We start from the raw sequence: 15,399 nt of genomic DNA on the forward strand, positions 1-15,399 counted from the left end.
AGCAAAACTAGAAATATACAGCAACTCAGCAACTCTTTAGCAGTGAAAGGTTTAGTACCTATTGTCCTGTATTTTCTGATTAGTTCTAAAGATTAAAATCTCATTGTTGTGGAACTGCAGAGGAGCTACCTTACCATAAAAAGGGAACGGTGTTAATTTCACAGCAAGCAATGTCAGGGTAATTGTGTGCAAATGGACTGTATGGTGTGGAAACTCACCTCAAATTCTTCCTTAGTGAATATGCAGTAAGACAAAAATCAGTGTCTTCAGGTACAATATATAAAGTCCCTTTCATGAGATGATTAGAAAGTTGTAAGACTCATTGTTTATTTTAAAGAACAAGCTCACTTGTACTAAATGGGCACATCAGATTTTGTTTTGTGATGCCCCCATATTGTGGACTTTTACACCACAACAATATCAGGGAACCTGCTGTGGCAGGGACCTTCAGATCCAGGCTTAAGACGTATAGAGTATGTTTACAGTTCCTCTCAGCTGACGCATTTGTGTGCTTCATGTCTTTCCCTTTTATCATTATTTGTGCTGTTTTTTTTTTTTTACACTGACCTTTCTTTTAAATTTGTACTTACTGTTTTGTTATTACTTGGATGCCTGGAATGTCAAAATTTCTTTCCTATCAGTTTTATTTTGATATTTGGGTAGACAATGTCTTTTTCTGATGTAAATTGTTGACTAGAGACAGTAGTGTGTGTAGGAATGTTGTCAGGGGGCAGAAAACATCAACCAGTTTCCCATAACTCTCTGCAGAACAAAGCATTCCTGTGTCCCAACTCACCCAACCTCAGCTTGTGTGACTGAAGAAGGAACACAGGGAAGAATGTATATTGCCTTATCACAAGTTTAACTGAACAGGACATACACATGACACATTTACACTAAACATTAAGCCTTAGAACTTTTTGATCATGACTAAGAAAGAGCAGCACCTCAATAATGTCACACTTCAAGAAAAAGGGACAGTGTAGTCATTTCAGAGGACTTTGCAGTAAAAGTATCTTAAAAATACTTGTATGTGTATAATCTGTGTAAAAACAGCAGCAAAGATATTTACATATTTTCAGTCAAACATCTCTGGTGAGTTTCTAACAATACATTCTGACAGCAGATGGAATAATCTCAATAACCAGGACCTGGATCTTGTTTCTGTGATACCACCTGAGGTCATACAGTATTAATCTGAGAGCAATAGGGACATGTGCAATGTGTGTGCACATCTACTGTATAGGGCTGCTCATCACAGTTGATGAAGTTCTTTCAATGAAAGTAGAAGTAAGCTGCAGCATTTGAAGTGCAGGAAGGATGCCTTGTGACAGCTTTAAAAAAAGAAACAGAAGTTGAGTAACATGGTGAGATATGTTGAAGATAGGGTGTTGAGATCTTGCCAGCTGCGGTGGGCATATGAGTCTGGGCTACTGGGGTTCCACTTCAAGGTGCCAGGGTGCTGTTGCTGGGCATGTACTGTCGATTGCTCTCAATGACCTCCCGCAGGCCCTTGGTGAAGTGCAAATTTGCTCCGATGATGATGAACCCCTATGAAATGGCAACGGAATTTACCCATTTATACAGCAGGGTGATCTTAAATCAATTTCGAGTAAGTACCTAGATCGAGGGTACAACAGCAGGATGGTGATTCATTCCCAGGACATTCGGATGGCGATGCTATAGCTTTAACAAAGGATTATTTCTCCTCTCAGGAACGCAGAATGTGAAATTCTACATGAGAGATTCCTTGTGAGGATGACCTTGCTTATGTACATTCAAATTGATGGATATTCAGAGCAAAAGTTTGATTAAAGACATTTTACAGTATCTATAGCTAGAAGACAGATACCATTAGACCAGTGGTTTTGGAGCTCATTCTGGATTTATAGATGGTCCACAAGTTTTTTTGAGATCCACTATCCATACAGACTTGTGAACTGCCAAGTTAGACTTACATTGTGATATTCCACCACTTCCTCGATGAAGTCCATCCCTTCTGGAAGTGGGATCTGAACACCCTTCTTAGTTCGATCTGAAACAGAAGGTTGCAATGTCAGACCCATGTGCCCATAAAAATAGAGAATAAATTGAAAAGTGTACAGGTACATGGATGTAGGGGTTCCTGTGGGAGAAACACAAGCACACATTTCACATGTCAATCCCACAAAGTACATTCAAACACAGAGCACGGGTGTGTTAGAGTTGGAAGACACATAGCTCAAACTTACTGTTGATAATTGGCACTATGGAGATCTGCAGCATAGTCTTAAGGGGCCCCTGGAGTGGAATGAGCTGGAGAACAAAGCACAGGTTACCACAACACCTTGGACCCCCAACTTACATTACCACAAAATAACAGTTTGGAGGGAGCGCAGCAGGACCCTACCGCCAATGATTCCAGAGCAGACTGGTTTGAGTAGATTTTAAACCTGCAAAAACACATCATTATCCATTTAATTGGTGGAGTTAGCCACACTAACAAGTAACAGGTGGATTCTACGGGTGTATCGGTACATACCTTCTCAGGTCCATGTGAACAGCCAGCTTCTTGCCCTTCATAGACACCTTGGCATTAAGTTTGGCTTCCTGCATAGACATGGGGATGTAGAAAACCAAGTCTCTTCTTAGTGAATGAACTGTGAAGTGGGCTTTTGTGTCTTTGTTCAGTCTGTGTGTATTTTATCCAACGGGGTATCAGTAACTGGCTTTTTCCCCGAGGATCTCCCAGAAGACTCTCACCATGGTCATGCTACTGAGCTGCACAGGGGTCTGTCCAGCTGGCAACATCATCACAGTCACCACGGCAGTGACGGCCACAGTGGCTCCAGACGTCTTAATGACGCAGCGCGGGGCAGTGGAGACTTCCAGCTCCAGAGAAATAGGTGCCTCCATCAGAGCTGGGTTCTTTTATGGAAGAAAAACATTGGACACGGATGAACAAAGGACAGGACACAGAATTCAGTTAGTTTTCGGCAGGAATCCCGACATCCCAAAACGAGGTGGATTTCCATCTCCGAAATGGATGAGCTCACCAGCATCATTATGGTCCCAAAGTAAGTGGTCCTCAGGAGCATTTCCAGGTCTTTTGGCATCTGAATGTGAAAAAGGTTAACAGGACAACAGGAACACAATGGCAACCAGGACTATATAACTAAAACTTTACAAAAAACTATACTGCATCAGTTAGGTAGTATATATTCTGATCCCGTAAACAATACGAGTTCATCTGTTATATACGGAAATTCTGTACCAAAGAGCCAAGAACATAATTCTCACATTACCGCTTTCCGTCAAACCTCAGGTCTGAATTATATAATCTCACCCTGTCTAAAGTCAACCCAGAAAATGCCTTTCACTGTAATGTAAAAATAATGACATACAGTGGTGCTTGAAAGTTTGAGAACCCTCTGGAATTTTCTCTGCTCATGCAGAAATACAACCTAAAACATGATCAGATTTTCACAATGTTTAGTTGCAGTTACTGCTGCACAAGGGGGTCGTAACCAGTTATTAAAAGCAAAGGTTCACATCCTTTTGCTACACACTGATTTGTAACATTGGATGGTTTTCCACAATGAATAAATGAACAAGTACAATGTTTTTGTCTCATTCGTTTAATTGGGTTCTCTTCATCTACTTTTAGGGCTGGTATGAAAATGTGATCCTGTTTTAGGTCGTATTTATGCAGAAATAGTGAAAATTCTTCAGGGTTCATAAACTTTCAAGGACCACTGCACTCATGGTATGATACTGACATTATCATCTTTTAGTTAGTCACTATCATAAAACAGGAACATGACATGTTTCCAAAAGCCTAACGTCCCACATTCAGATTCGGGAAATGTAAGTCAAGTCCACTAAACAGAGTGTTGAACAGCGAGTAGCGCTTCTCTCTCACAGCGCCTAGGTGGTGTGAGAGGATGTGGGTTCGATTCCCACTCAGTGTTTGTGGAGTTTGCATGTTCTCCCTGTGTCTGTGTGGGTTTCCTCTGAGTGCTCTGGTTTCCTCCCACAGTCCAAAGACATGCTGTTCAGGTTCCTCCATAGTGTGTGAGTGATAGAGAGAGTGTGTTCCACTGATGTATGGATGAGTGACCTATTGTAAGTAGTGTATCTAGGAGTGTAAGTCACCTTGGTGAATAAGGTGTGTGGGCTGATAACATTTAAGAAATGTGAGTAAAAGCTGGAAAAGAAAAGCAGGGAAGAGGACAGTGCCGCCCACTACGCACCCGCTCGTTGGCTATCTGCATGGAGAAAACCCCGGCTTTGTAGTAGGCGTACATCCCGCTGTCGAAGAAGTACTCAGACAGGGCCAGGTAGACCATGCGGTCATACTCCCTGACCACTGGGTATGCTGCGTAGTTCACGATGGTGTCATTGGGGTTCTCCAGCACATAGAACATACCCTTAAACAGGAAGCATTGTGAACACAGATGGAGAGACCAGAAGGAGCAGGTTTCATTAAAAAAAATTGATGAATATAAAATAATATTCTAAGTGGTTAACACCACAGTAAATATACAAGTAAAAATATTTTCTTTTAATTTTTAAAAAAAAAAAACTCACCCTGAAATCCATGTCCAGACTGCTTGAGGTCACGACAGGGTCACTGAGAAGCGCGTAGTCGATTCCTACATACTTGTCCACCGTTTGGCGAACTGTGGCAGAATGATGAAAGAATTCACCCTTTCCCGAGTGACAACATTCAGCGCAATCACTGTCGCATTTCATGACACTGTTGTATTTAACACAATACTCATTCAGTCACATTGAATAAATTTCTATATTTCAACCGCTTACGTTTATTCGCTGAGCTGACACTTTTCTCCAAACCAGCTTACAATTATTTACCCATTTACACAGCTCAGTAATTTTACTGGAGAAATTTAGGGTAAGTACCTTGCTCAAGGGTACTACAGCTGGAGGTGGGATTTAAGGTGACAATCTTTAGGTCCAAAGGCAGCAGCTCTAACCACCACGCTACCAGCTGTTCAAAGCAAGTTCCAGAGACTCTGCAAACTCTTACCTGGGACAGTGTCCAACAAGGAGTTAATGAGAACTAAACCAGCATGGTTCAGAGTCGGACAGATCTGTGAGACAGACACATACAGGGCATTTAGAGGTTCAGCTCCTGTCCAAGGTGTACCCTGTCTTCAGCCTTATGCTTCGTGAGATGTACTCCAAATCGCAACGACCCTGTTCTGGATTAGCAGTTTCTAATAAAGGGTGGATGGATGGATGGATGGATGAATGGATGGATGGATGGATGGATGGATGGATGGATAAGACACTGAGCATTTACACGTAACACACACAGAGTGCCCTACCTGCTGGTTTAAAATGAAGCGCATTCCTGTTGTCAAGAAGGAAGCTAGGAACTCATAGACTTTCCTACGCAAAAAAAATAAAGACGCAGTGAAAAGTGGGCATGCATGGATACAATCACCTCCTTACAATTCACACATGTTTTTAAAATACAAAATGAGGATCAGAAGTCTTTAGAAATAGAAATTTGCATAATTGGCTTATTTACACACAGCTGATAAAAAGACTAGTGAAAGGAATTTCAATAAAAATGAGTTTATCCATATTTATTTGCTGCTCTGCCACATTCAAAGAACATAAAACCAAGATAGCATGAGAAAGATTCATTCCATAGTTGACCTCTGCCATCATTAGCTCGAGTGCTTCAGTTTTTCAATTACTCTTTTCTTTTAAAGCTATTTAATTAATTTTCAGGGCAATAAAGTTAGCTATAAATCCCATGGATTAAAACAAACTATTGTTATGTTATTTTCTTACTTATCTGAAACCTGTATTTTAATTAGTCTTGGATCTGGACTTAAACAGGCAACCTTCCAGGTACAAGCTCATGTTCTTACTGCAATACATGTCCAGATACTGTGTTGTTGAAAGCCTGCGGTCTGCTCTCCATTTGTATACCTGTGAGCCAACATTTCTGGGAAAGCCTTGGAAATGTACCAAGATTGTAAATGTTTTCTACTGCAAACATCAAAACGAGCCAAAAGAAGATGGGCCCTTGATTTACCCCAGGGTGCCAGAGAACTTGGCTCGCATTTTGGCGACGGCAGCATCGCAGGACATGTTGGAGATCTTGAGGCGGCCGGAATCGTCCCGGGTCATGTACAGGGCCACGTGGATGTTTACCCCATCTGCTGAGGCGTTGATTGCTCCCACGTCATGGCTTTGCGGCAGAGGACAAACACATCAAGCCTGTCCATCCTGATGACGTTTCCGAAATCTTTCCTCTTGATATTTCAACAAACTGAAAAGCCCTTGATAATGGAACAAGGCCTAGAAGCTACTCAGCAAAGCTCCACCAATGACGTATGTTAGAGTCCTTGGAACTAGAGGGTCAAGAGTGTTTGAGTGTTACAGATATTATTTCCTTTCCCAGTCATAATCTACATTTGGCTTCCTGAGGAGCATATATCCCAAAAACAGAGATTAATAACCGTTTTAGTTGTTAATAATACTACTAGTTATAATAGTAATAATAATTACTGGTTTGTAACTCTGAAATGAACTAGAACATTGACCCCTGAGCAAGAGGATGTGGGTGGATAACGGTTAGGCCAACTCACAGGAACCAGTAGAGTATGTGGCGCTGGAAGGTGAGAGAAATGGAGGAGTTCTGGATATCAAAAAGCAGGCCCACATCTGGTTGGAAACGGAGGTCTGCGTAAGTGAGGTTCAGCTCCTGGATTTTTACGCTGAGGGTTGAAAACAAGACATCATTTTAGTAAGATTCTGTTACATAAGATCTTTCGCTAAGGTGTAGGTCGCTTTGGAGAAAAGCGTCTCCTAAATGAATAAATGTAAATGCAAATGTAAGATCTTCATAAGACTTCGTAAGACTTTTTTGAGGCAAACATCAACCCTCCATGAGCACAACATTAATATTTGAAAGTAACAAATACCTTATAAATGTGTTATCAAGGTTGTTTTTGGAGTTTTCTAAATCGCTAGCAGATACTGCTTCACAAAAGGTCCTTCCCTGTGGTCGAATGGCAGCCTCAGATTATAGGGAAATTGAAGCAGTTACAATTGGAGATGAATGCTGTACAAGACTTTTAAAGTGTTGGATCGGATGTGGTTATGGAAACCCTGTTAGATCTGATCTGGGTTTACTCTTGAATGGTCTACCGAAGGACTTGTAAGACCTGATTTTGGCATACTCTTAGATGATGAACTGGACATCGTAAGGCTTGGCTCAGGTTTCACTCTTGGATGGTGTATTGAAGGACATGTAAGAGCTGATCTAGGCCTGCTCTTGGATGGTGCACTGGGAGCTCTACTAGACTTAATTTCGGTTTACTCTTGGATCATGTATTCAGTCATGTTAAACCAGATTCAAGTTTACTCCTGGGCGGTATAGTTTAGGCTCCACAAACTCTAAGTCAGGCTTACTCTTGGATGGTGTACTGTAATCCACCTTCTTTGCCCTTCAGGTCTGGCACTGTGATGTTCTCCAGCTCCTCCTCCACAAACTTCTGGGTCTCGTACTTTACTGCAAGAGGTGAAGGAAGTGGAGAGGAAGAGAAGATAAGAAACGAGGTGGACAAAGCTGCGGAGGAATGCAGGAATCTGGGGAAATACTTAACATCTGTCGCTTACGCATGTCGAGGCCCTTGGAGGTAATCCGAATTTTGCACCCAGGGGGCTCAGCTGACATCATGGTGGCGAAGGCCAGAAAAAGGATGGTCAGTCTAGGCAGGAACATGGTCTCTCTTGGCCTAAGGGACATTCGGCAACAGCACGAACGAGTTGGATAGCAGCATTTATTTTAATCCTGGAGGTATCCACACACACAAAATATTATATAAATATATATACATATATATGTTTTCAGTCTGATTAGTACAAGAATTCTTCATGAATCACAGCGTGTTCTTTAATTTCTGAGTTATTTCTTCTAACAGCACTTTACAGCAATAAAAAAGCGACGTACAGGAGGAGAAAATGCTTTAAACCTTTAAAATAAAAATTGAGCGGATTTAAGATTGCCTTGATGGCATTTGGAGGTTTCCCACGGTCTTGATAAATTCTTATTTTTGTCCAGGGAGGGGCCCTTCTGCTGTTTCATTTGAGAACACCACAATATCTAAATTATTATGGTAAAGTACTTAGGTTTATAAATGGGTAATATCTGAAGGCACTTTAAATAAAATCTCTAGTTTTTTGATAATAATTATGCCATAAGGAAAATCACAAATTTAACTTTTGTTTTCAATCTTACAGAAGAGATGCTCTTGTGATTTTCTTTTTTGAATGGTCTGTTTTTGTACAGTACTGGTATGCTGGCGATCATAATTTTGCCGGTTACATTATATTTTTACTGTGTACATTACATCCCTACTTTAACCGTATCACAGACAGCACAGCAAAATATCGCCTGAAATTTTTCCCAGCTTTTACCGACCCTGGATCCGAGCTGTTAAAAATTTTGGGAGCGTTTTGCCCCTATATTTTGCCCAGAAGCGCGATCATATTTATAATGAGACTCATGCCTTAACTACAAGTGCAACCTGCATATCCACACGCAGAGCACCCAGCGCAGTGAACGCGGCCCGTTTAAAGACCCACTTCCCTCTCTCCCCGATCGTCTCAACACACGAATCGCGTATTTCGACAAACTCAGCAGCGTCAACATGTAGGGAAGAATCTCCAGCGGTATGATAGCGCCGCCACGCCGAATGCAGCTTCTGTTAAGCGCTGCCTCGAGCTCAGCTCAACGCCATGCGTCCGGTTTCAGGTCAAAACGGGTCCGTTGTCCTCATCAGTTGGAATAACGTCGCCAGGGACTGATTTCAAGATTTTGTAAACATGCGATCATCTTGAAAGCACGGTGAGATGATTACTGTGGTTCCCGCGCTCGGCGGTGCCCTGTAGCCTCTGCGCTCAGCCGCGAATCTGGCCTGAGAAGGACTCCTGCTTTCCTTCCTGTTTACCTCTCGCTCTCAGCCAAGGAGGCCGGATCCTTGAGCGGAGCAGCTTTACCGCAGTGCCGGAAGACACAGCATCCGCCTGGCTCCCCCCCGCCCACCCGCCCCGGGTTCAACGATAATCCAAAATGAAGCGAAACGAAAAAAGATCCCGTCTTGCCTGTGCGGCGAGGTCCTGGTGCGCGGTTCCGAGTCTCGGAGTGGGACAACACGACGGCGAGTGCCCCTTGATGCTCAACCACCAGCTCTTTGTCCCTCACTGTCGCTATAGCAACTCCTGACCGCGAGATCATGATGTTACCGGGGGGGGGGGGGACAAAGGAGCGAGGTCTTTTGGTGACCTTTTGTGACGCAGCCTTCTTTCCCGGTCCCATCTACAAATCCTGCATCCAACGCTAATCCCCCTCCACACCCCCACCTCCTGCGTCCCTCCACAAACACAATGTGGGGATCGGGGGTGGGTGGGGGATAAACAGTGACCTAGAGCCTCTAAATTAAAAAAAAAAAACAGCTCTTCCCCTTCGCCCCATCCCTCCCACCGAGTACCACGCTCCATCGAGTGACCTTCCAAAGCCCACATCCCCTCTGCCCTCACACATCCGTCTCCCTGGTAACAAATCCCAGCAGTCACTGGTGCAGATGTTCTGGAATGAGGCCGGAATAAGAGAGCGTGGGGTCTATCTATCTATCTATCTATCTATCTATCTATCTATCTATCTATCTATCACCATAATAGTAGTTTAGCAATAATAACAATTCTTCGTGAGCAGATCTGCCAGTTTCGGAACCTGAAAGGTGTATTTTGCCTTACTGCGGCTGTCCGACCGTGAAAAGAATTTGACCGACCCTAACTCTGCCAGTAACCATAACCCCCAATCTGATTAATTTCTATTTGTCTCACAGGGGTGTCTGATCCAAACCAATAATGTTAATGCCCCCCTAATCGCCCACTTCTTGGAAAAGCGGGCATCGGAAAGTGTATAAATCCACGTCTCCAGTGCGTTTTCGGTGTGACTCAATATGTCGACGTGTAGGAGTTAAGTATTGTGCAACTATAGGAACTTTGAAAGTAAAACAAAATGTTAGTATCAAGGTCATTATCTGAAATTAACCTCTGGGGGAAAAAAAAGTTGAAAAACAAGAAAAGGACATCATCTTTCCTGTCTTTCTTCCTACCTGTTTTAAATTTTTTAAAAATATTTATCTTTACGCTTAACCTCATCCGTTTGTTACCCTTCAGCTCCGGCAGCTAAACAAATACGTGTACAAAAACAGTGTGCAGACTTGAATCAAAGCGAATGTCACTGTTCCAGATGACTGCCTGCAGCAGGCCAGTGTGAGGGCCTGATTAATACCCCGCCACAAGGGGGCAGCACTTCACATTTTGCCAGTTGCAGGTTAATTTAATGTTTTTGGCAGATTTTTGAAATCATGCAAAAACAGAAACAGCATCATAAAAAGCAGAAAAATGTTTACAGGCAAACATCTTTCCATCCCTACTCTAAATAATGTTCCATGTAATTAACGTTGAGATAATGTTTCATTACCAGTAATAATCATGAATGCAGTATCAATATTTAGATTTCCAATTAAAAATATATATTCTTCCCATTTTCTGCCACATTTCTCTAAAGTAAGCATGACTGCTGCAATCACATTGCAACTTGACCTTTTCAAGTTTTATTTAATTAATTATTTTTATTATTATATAGTAGAAGACGGGGGGTGCGGTGGCGCAGTGGGTTGGTCCGGGTCCTGCTCTTTGGTGGGTCTGGGGTTCGAGTCCCGCTTGGGGTGCCTCGCAACGGACTGGCGTCCCATCCTGGGTGTGTCCCCTAACCCCTCCGGCCTTACGCCCTGTGTTGTCGGGTAGGCTCCGGCTCCCCGCGACCCCGTATGGGACAAGCAGTTCAGATAATGAGTTATGTGTTATGAGTAGAACACCGCAACAACAACAACAATAATAATAATTCACCCTGCCACAGGAACTGCTGATCCACTTCTACTCAGCTGTCATTGAGTCTGTCCTGTACACTGCCATAACTGTCTGGTTTAGCTCGGCTACCAAATCGGACAGAAACAGACCACAAAGAAAGACGGCTGGGAGGATCATTGGTACACCCCTGCTTACCCTTCAGGTCCTGTACAAGTCCAGAATGAGAACGAGCGGACGAGCAAAATCGCCACTGATCATCCCACACATCCTGGGGCATAAACCCTTTACACTCCTCTCCTCTGGCAGGTGATACAGAGCACTGTCCACCAGAACAACCAGATACAAGAAGAGTTTTTCCCCCTTGGGCATCACTCTCATAAACAGTTAACACTCCCCTATAGGTCTCCTGTCAGTGCAACAATATCCAATCACTTTTTTGTAGTTTAATTCTAATTTCTTTACTTTTTTTAGTATTTATACTACTATTGATACTCTTGTCTTTGTATAATCTGTTTATATGTTATTGATTTACTCTGTAATTCTGTCAGCTGTTTGTCTGTAAATACTGAAGGTACCGAGAACCACAGCAAATTCTGTGTCCGTCAGCACACTGGTCAATAAAACCCATTCTGATTCTTATTCTTATTCTGATTATTATTATTGTAATTATTATTATTTAGAGCGCTATGCAGTACCTAATCTAACCACTAGGTGGCATCACTCTGCTAAGAGCCAATTGCTCCACTGCTGAGGAGTTCAGTATTAGTGCAGCTCCTCTGACTCTGCTCTCTCTTGACACATGGTGCCCAACCTTTGGCCAAGAGAAAAGTTCCACATGGGTATACGAGTGAAATGTTCATGAAAGCAATTCGTAACTCGTGACCAAACTTTAACACGATAAAACGTACCAAATATAACCAGCAGACTCCTTGATCACCGCATTCCAGTGCGTTAAACGAGCGCTTTCTGCCGCTGCGGCGCTGCCTCCCTACCTGCGCGAATTAATGTTTCGTTATCCAAGCCAAGCCGACCAAAGGACTTTGGGAACCGCAGGAAAACAATGAGGCATTTCACAGGGGGAGCCTCTCCAATTACTGCCCGCATCACTGGCCTTCAGAGCTCCACTTTCCGCTTCTCACCCGAACCCCAGCTCTGCCACAACCTCGATGTTTAAAACCTCACATAAATCAGAGCTTTGGACAGAACCTGCATCTCCCCCCCCCCCCCCCCCCCCCCCAACCCATCCGGTCACTCACCTGTGGTGGCACCATCCTTCTGCGACACGAACGTTTCAGCTCCCAAACCCGAAGCCCAGCAGCACATTTTCATACCATGTGTTACCTTTGTGCTCAGTTTCAGCAGCAAGTCATCCTCCGGCTGCCCTACCCTACCCTACCCTACCCTCCCCTCCCCTCCCCTACCCCAGCCGCCCCGGCACGGCTTACACAACACCCTGAAATACGCACAGCGGTCAGCAGCTGGAGCTCGGCCTCGCGGTTGCGTTCGGGTGCCTGGGATCCTAGAAAGATCTCCTGCTCCTCCTCCCGCTCTGCTCTGCCCCCCTCTGCGATGAAGCACCTATATAGTATGCTGCGGGAGAAGGGGGTGTCGCCCACTGCGCTGGAGGAGGAGGTACGAGGCAGAGCAGAAGACATCCTTCACAGCTAAAGAAGACCGATAGTTCAGAAATAGGGGCTTCATAATGTAGCAATATCCCTCCATATGCAGCAAGAATACACCAGCTTAGCTTTTTCACTTGGTTTACTGCGGTATTTACATCTCACATGTGATCAAAGCATTTATGGCCTGGTGGCAAAATCATGTGCAATATTAAAAATTATACATCGTTCGAAAGTATTCAATTCAACGTCCAGTTCCGTGTCCATGTTTCTACCGTCCTGCTATTCAAAGTCCGGCTATAAAATAAATATATAATTAATATACATACGTATATAAATATATTCATACAGTGTTACAGAAAACACCACTGTTTGCACATGTCAGTGTTAGAATAACTATTGTTTTCGCTTGTTTTTACTTCCACTTCTTTTGAACTGAACCACCAGAAACTGTGGAAAGGGTTATTTTACAGTGGTTTTACCACCAGCGAAGACAAGTGACGCATCCAATACTAACGTTAAACGATGTTTCATGCGGGGTGTATGAGATGTAAACAGTAGGCTTCAGTTAAAAGACCAGTTCTGTTAATACCACGTGAAATAGCTAAATTTTTAAAAATCCATATGCGGCAAGACAAAACTAACCTTGGCTTTTCGTTTTGTAAGATTATTACTTCTCACATGTGATCAAAGTATTTGAGGACTGGATGGCAATTATATATGTTGTATGTAATGTTATGAATATAATAATAATAATAATAATAATAATAATACCCTTTTCTTAATATTTCCTTCTACCATGTGAGAAAGCACTGAAACAGCAGTAATGCCTAAAAACAGACCAAACAAAAATATTTATAAGTACTGCTGTAAGAGAGAAGATAGAAACACAGAAGATAAGCAATTTCCAAGTTTTCTACAACAGTATTAAATTTTCAAAGGTAATTGGAAAGATTTTCTGACTTTTACAATGAAATGTGGAGATGGGTAATAATTTAGATTTTTTTCTCCCAGATTTCAATTAAAAGAAGTCAGATAAGTCTGTGCTATCATAAGCATATTTTTATAACATATGCAGTTCCATTATAGGACTGAACTACATATGGCATAATTAGAACATTATAAATACGGGGGAATAAAGGAAAAAGAAATAAAAAGAGAAAACGTTTAATGCTTATAGCAAAATTACATTATCAGTGGACTAATTAAGGATTTTTACACCATTTTCTCACACTGGACATCACCTTGTGCAAAAGGAGGTAACTTGATGACAAATACTAGAACCCCAATTTCAAAACTGTTGGAACGGTACGGAAAATGTTTTCTGAAGATATACGTTTATCGGAACGTGTTGCAGGAATCAATTTCGGAATAAACGTATATCTTCATAAACAATGCAGTTGATTAGGTATAACATTAAATGCCTTTTCTTTATACTGTTTTCGTTTGAATACAAGTCAAAGTATTACATCATCTGAAACCGTTTGTCCCATACGGGGTCGCGGGGAGCCGGAGCCTAACCCAGCGACGCAGGGCGTAGGGCTGGAGGGGACACACCCAGGACGGGACACCAGTCCGTCGCAAGGCACCCCAAGCGGGACTCGAACCCCAGACCCACCAGAGAGCAGGACCCGGTCCAACCCACTGTGCCACTGCACCCGCCCCCCCCAAGTCAAAGGAAATTTACAAATCATTCCTTTTTGGTTTTATTAGTATTTTCCATACCGTCCCAACTTTTTGTAGTATTTGCCAGGAAGCAGCCCCAGCAAACAGCACTGCTTTTCCCAAACTCAAAACTGAGAATTTTGGATGCACTAGGCATTGGGAACACTGCTGTAGGAAAATACAGCCACGCCGTGTCCCTTTAAGTCCCAGAATGTTCTGACACACAGATAGACAGATGACTGAATGGGTGACTGGATGTATGACTGGATGGTGGACATGGAGCACCGCCTTTGCCTTTTGGTGGAAAATCTTAGCGATCGCTGGCCTTTTCACAGAAATTCAGGGCCCCTCTGTAATTTGCAGGCACGGGGTCCTCTCATTTTGAAATAAATACCTTTTGCTTGTTTGTTTCAAGTGTGACCGCAAACGCATGACTGGCTCGCGTTGCGGTCCAGGGCTGTACAAGACAGCGTGTGCTTTTTTTGGGGACACGATGACTCGACAGAAAGCCAAGTCGCCTTCGGTTTAAGTTTGGCGCAGGCCATCATCAGTGAAGACTGTGCCTTTTGAAAGCATTAAACATAAAAATGAAGAGAGCAGTTGATTTTTACAACATGTAATTTACTTACATTTACATTCATGCATTTGGCAGATGCTTTTCTCCAAAGTGACATAAGATTCTGAGCAAAGAAAAGTGTATTGACAGCAGACAAAGAGCTTTAGAGACCGACACAGGATTAGGGACACCAGCATGTTGCTGGTTCACATCCCTCCAGTAACTCCTATAGAAGTGACATTGAAATAACAAATACATACAGTAAATAACCATAACAGGTGGTGTTGGACTCATTTATGGCGCTGTCAGGAAATCAGGAGATAAGTGGTTGTGGAACAGATGGTTTGAGACCCTTCCTGAATGTGGGAGGGATTCATCAGCTCTGAGGAACACAGGGAGCTCATTCCACCATACACGGGACAAAACTGAAAACCAAAACTTTTGATCTTGGACCTTCATTTTCACAACTGATTGACATCTCAGTTTACGCTTCTCTGAAAGCCACTCCAGTGCACACCTTGGACACTACTTCAATGCAGATGTGTCAGCAGTGATCCGTACAGCAAATGAAACCGTTTTCACACCCTTTAGTAACTTTCTTCCATTGCTTCGTACACCCATGAAACGGACACCCTACCTAGCGATGGAATTTGC

At 42.9% G+C, this 15,399-nt stretch overlaps 1 protein-coding gene across 6 annotated transcripts; it reads right to left on the reverse strand.

Moving 5' to 3' along the window:
- Positions 1–546: 546 nt before the first annotated feature.
- pltp (phospholipid transfer protein) lies at positions 547–12,447 on the reverse strand. Of its 6 annotated transcripts, none has more exons than XM_018755896.2 (16): positions 12,372–12,447; positions 7,642–7,760; positions 7,435–7,534; positions 6,609–6,737; positions 6,053–6,208; positions 5,331–5,394; positions 5,030–5,093; positions 4,570–4,661; positions 4,233–4,409; positions 3,036–3,095; positions 2,743–2,907; positions 2,522–2,589; positions 2,390–2,432; positions 2,232–2,295; positions 1,959–2,035; positions 547–1,551 (listed from the first exon to the last, which is right to left on the reverse strand). In XM_018755896.2, the coding sequence occupies exons 2-16, from the start codon at positions 7,745–7,747 to the stop codon at positions 1,447–1,449; spliced, it is 1,470 nt and encodes a 489-aa protein (XP_018611412.1). In that variant the 5' UTR covers positions 7,748–7,760; positions 12,372–12,447; the 3' UTR covers positions 547–1,446. The 6 variants fall into 6 exon arrangements, with proteins under 6 accessions (XP_018611412.1, XP_018611413.1, XP_018611418.1 ...); XM_018755897.2 differs by lacking the exon at positions 12,372–12,447 and adding an exon at positions 12,162–12,247; XM_018755902.2 differs by lacking the exon at positions 12,372–12,447 and adding an exon at positions 9,311–9,329.
- Positions 12,448–15,399: the final 2,952 nt, after the last annotated feature.

Source organism: Scleropages formosus, chromosome 24 (assembly GCF_900964775.1).
Source record: "Scleropages formosus chromosome 24, fSclFor1.1, whole genome shotgun sequence".
Lineage (NCBI taxonomy): Eukaryota > Metazoa > Chordata > Actinopteri > Osteoglossiformes > Osteoglossidae > Scleropages > Scleropages formosus.

What these genes read in the sequence shown, in the direction of transcription:
- pltp (XM_018755896.2), bottom strand. Translation starts at nt 7,747, where the DNA reads ATGTTCCTGCCTAGACTGACCATCCTTTTTCTGGCCTTCGCCACCATG. An exon ending in GCTTCATTTTAAACCAGCAG is followed by an intron (nt 5,094 to 5,330) that starts GTAGGGCACTCT and finishes TCTGTCTCACAG; the next exon opens with ATCTGTCCGACTCTGAACCA. An exon ending in GTTCACATGGACCTGAGAAG is followed by an intron (nt 2,433 to 2,521) that starts GTATGTACCGAT and finishes GTGTTTTTGCAG; the next exon opens with GTTTAAAATCTACTCAAACC.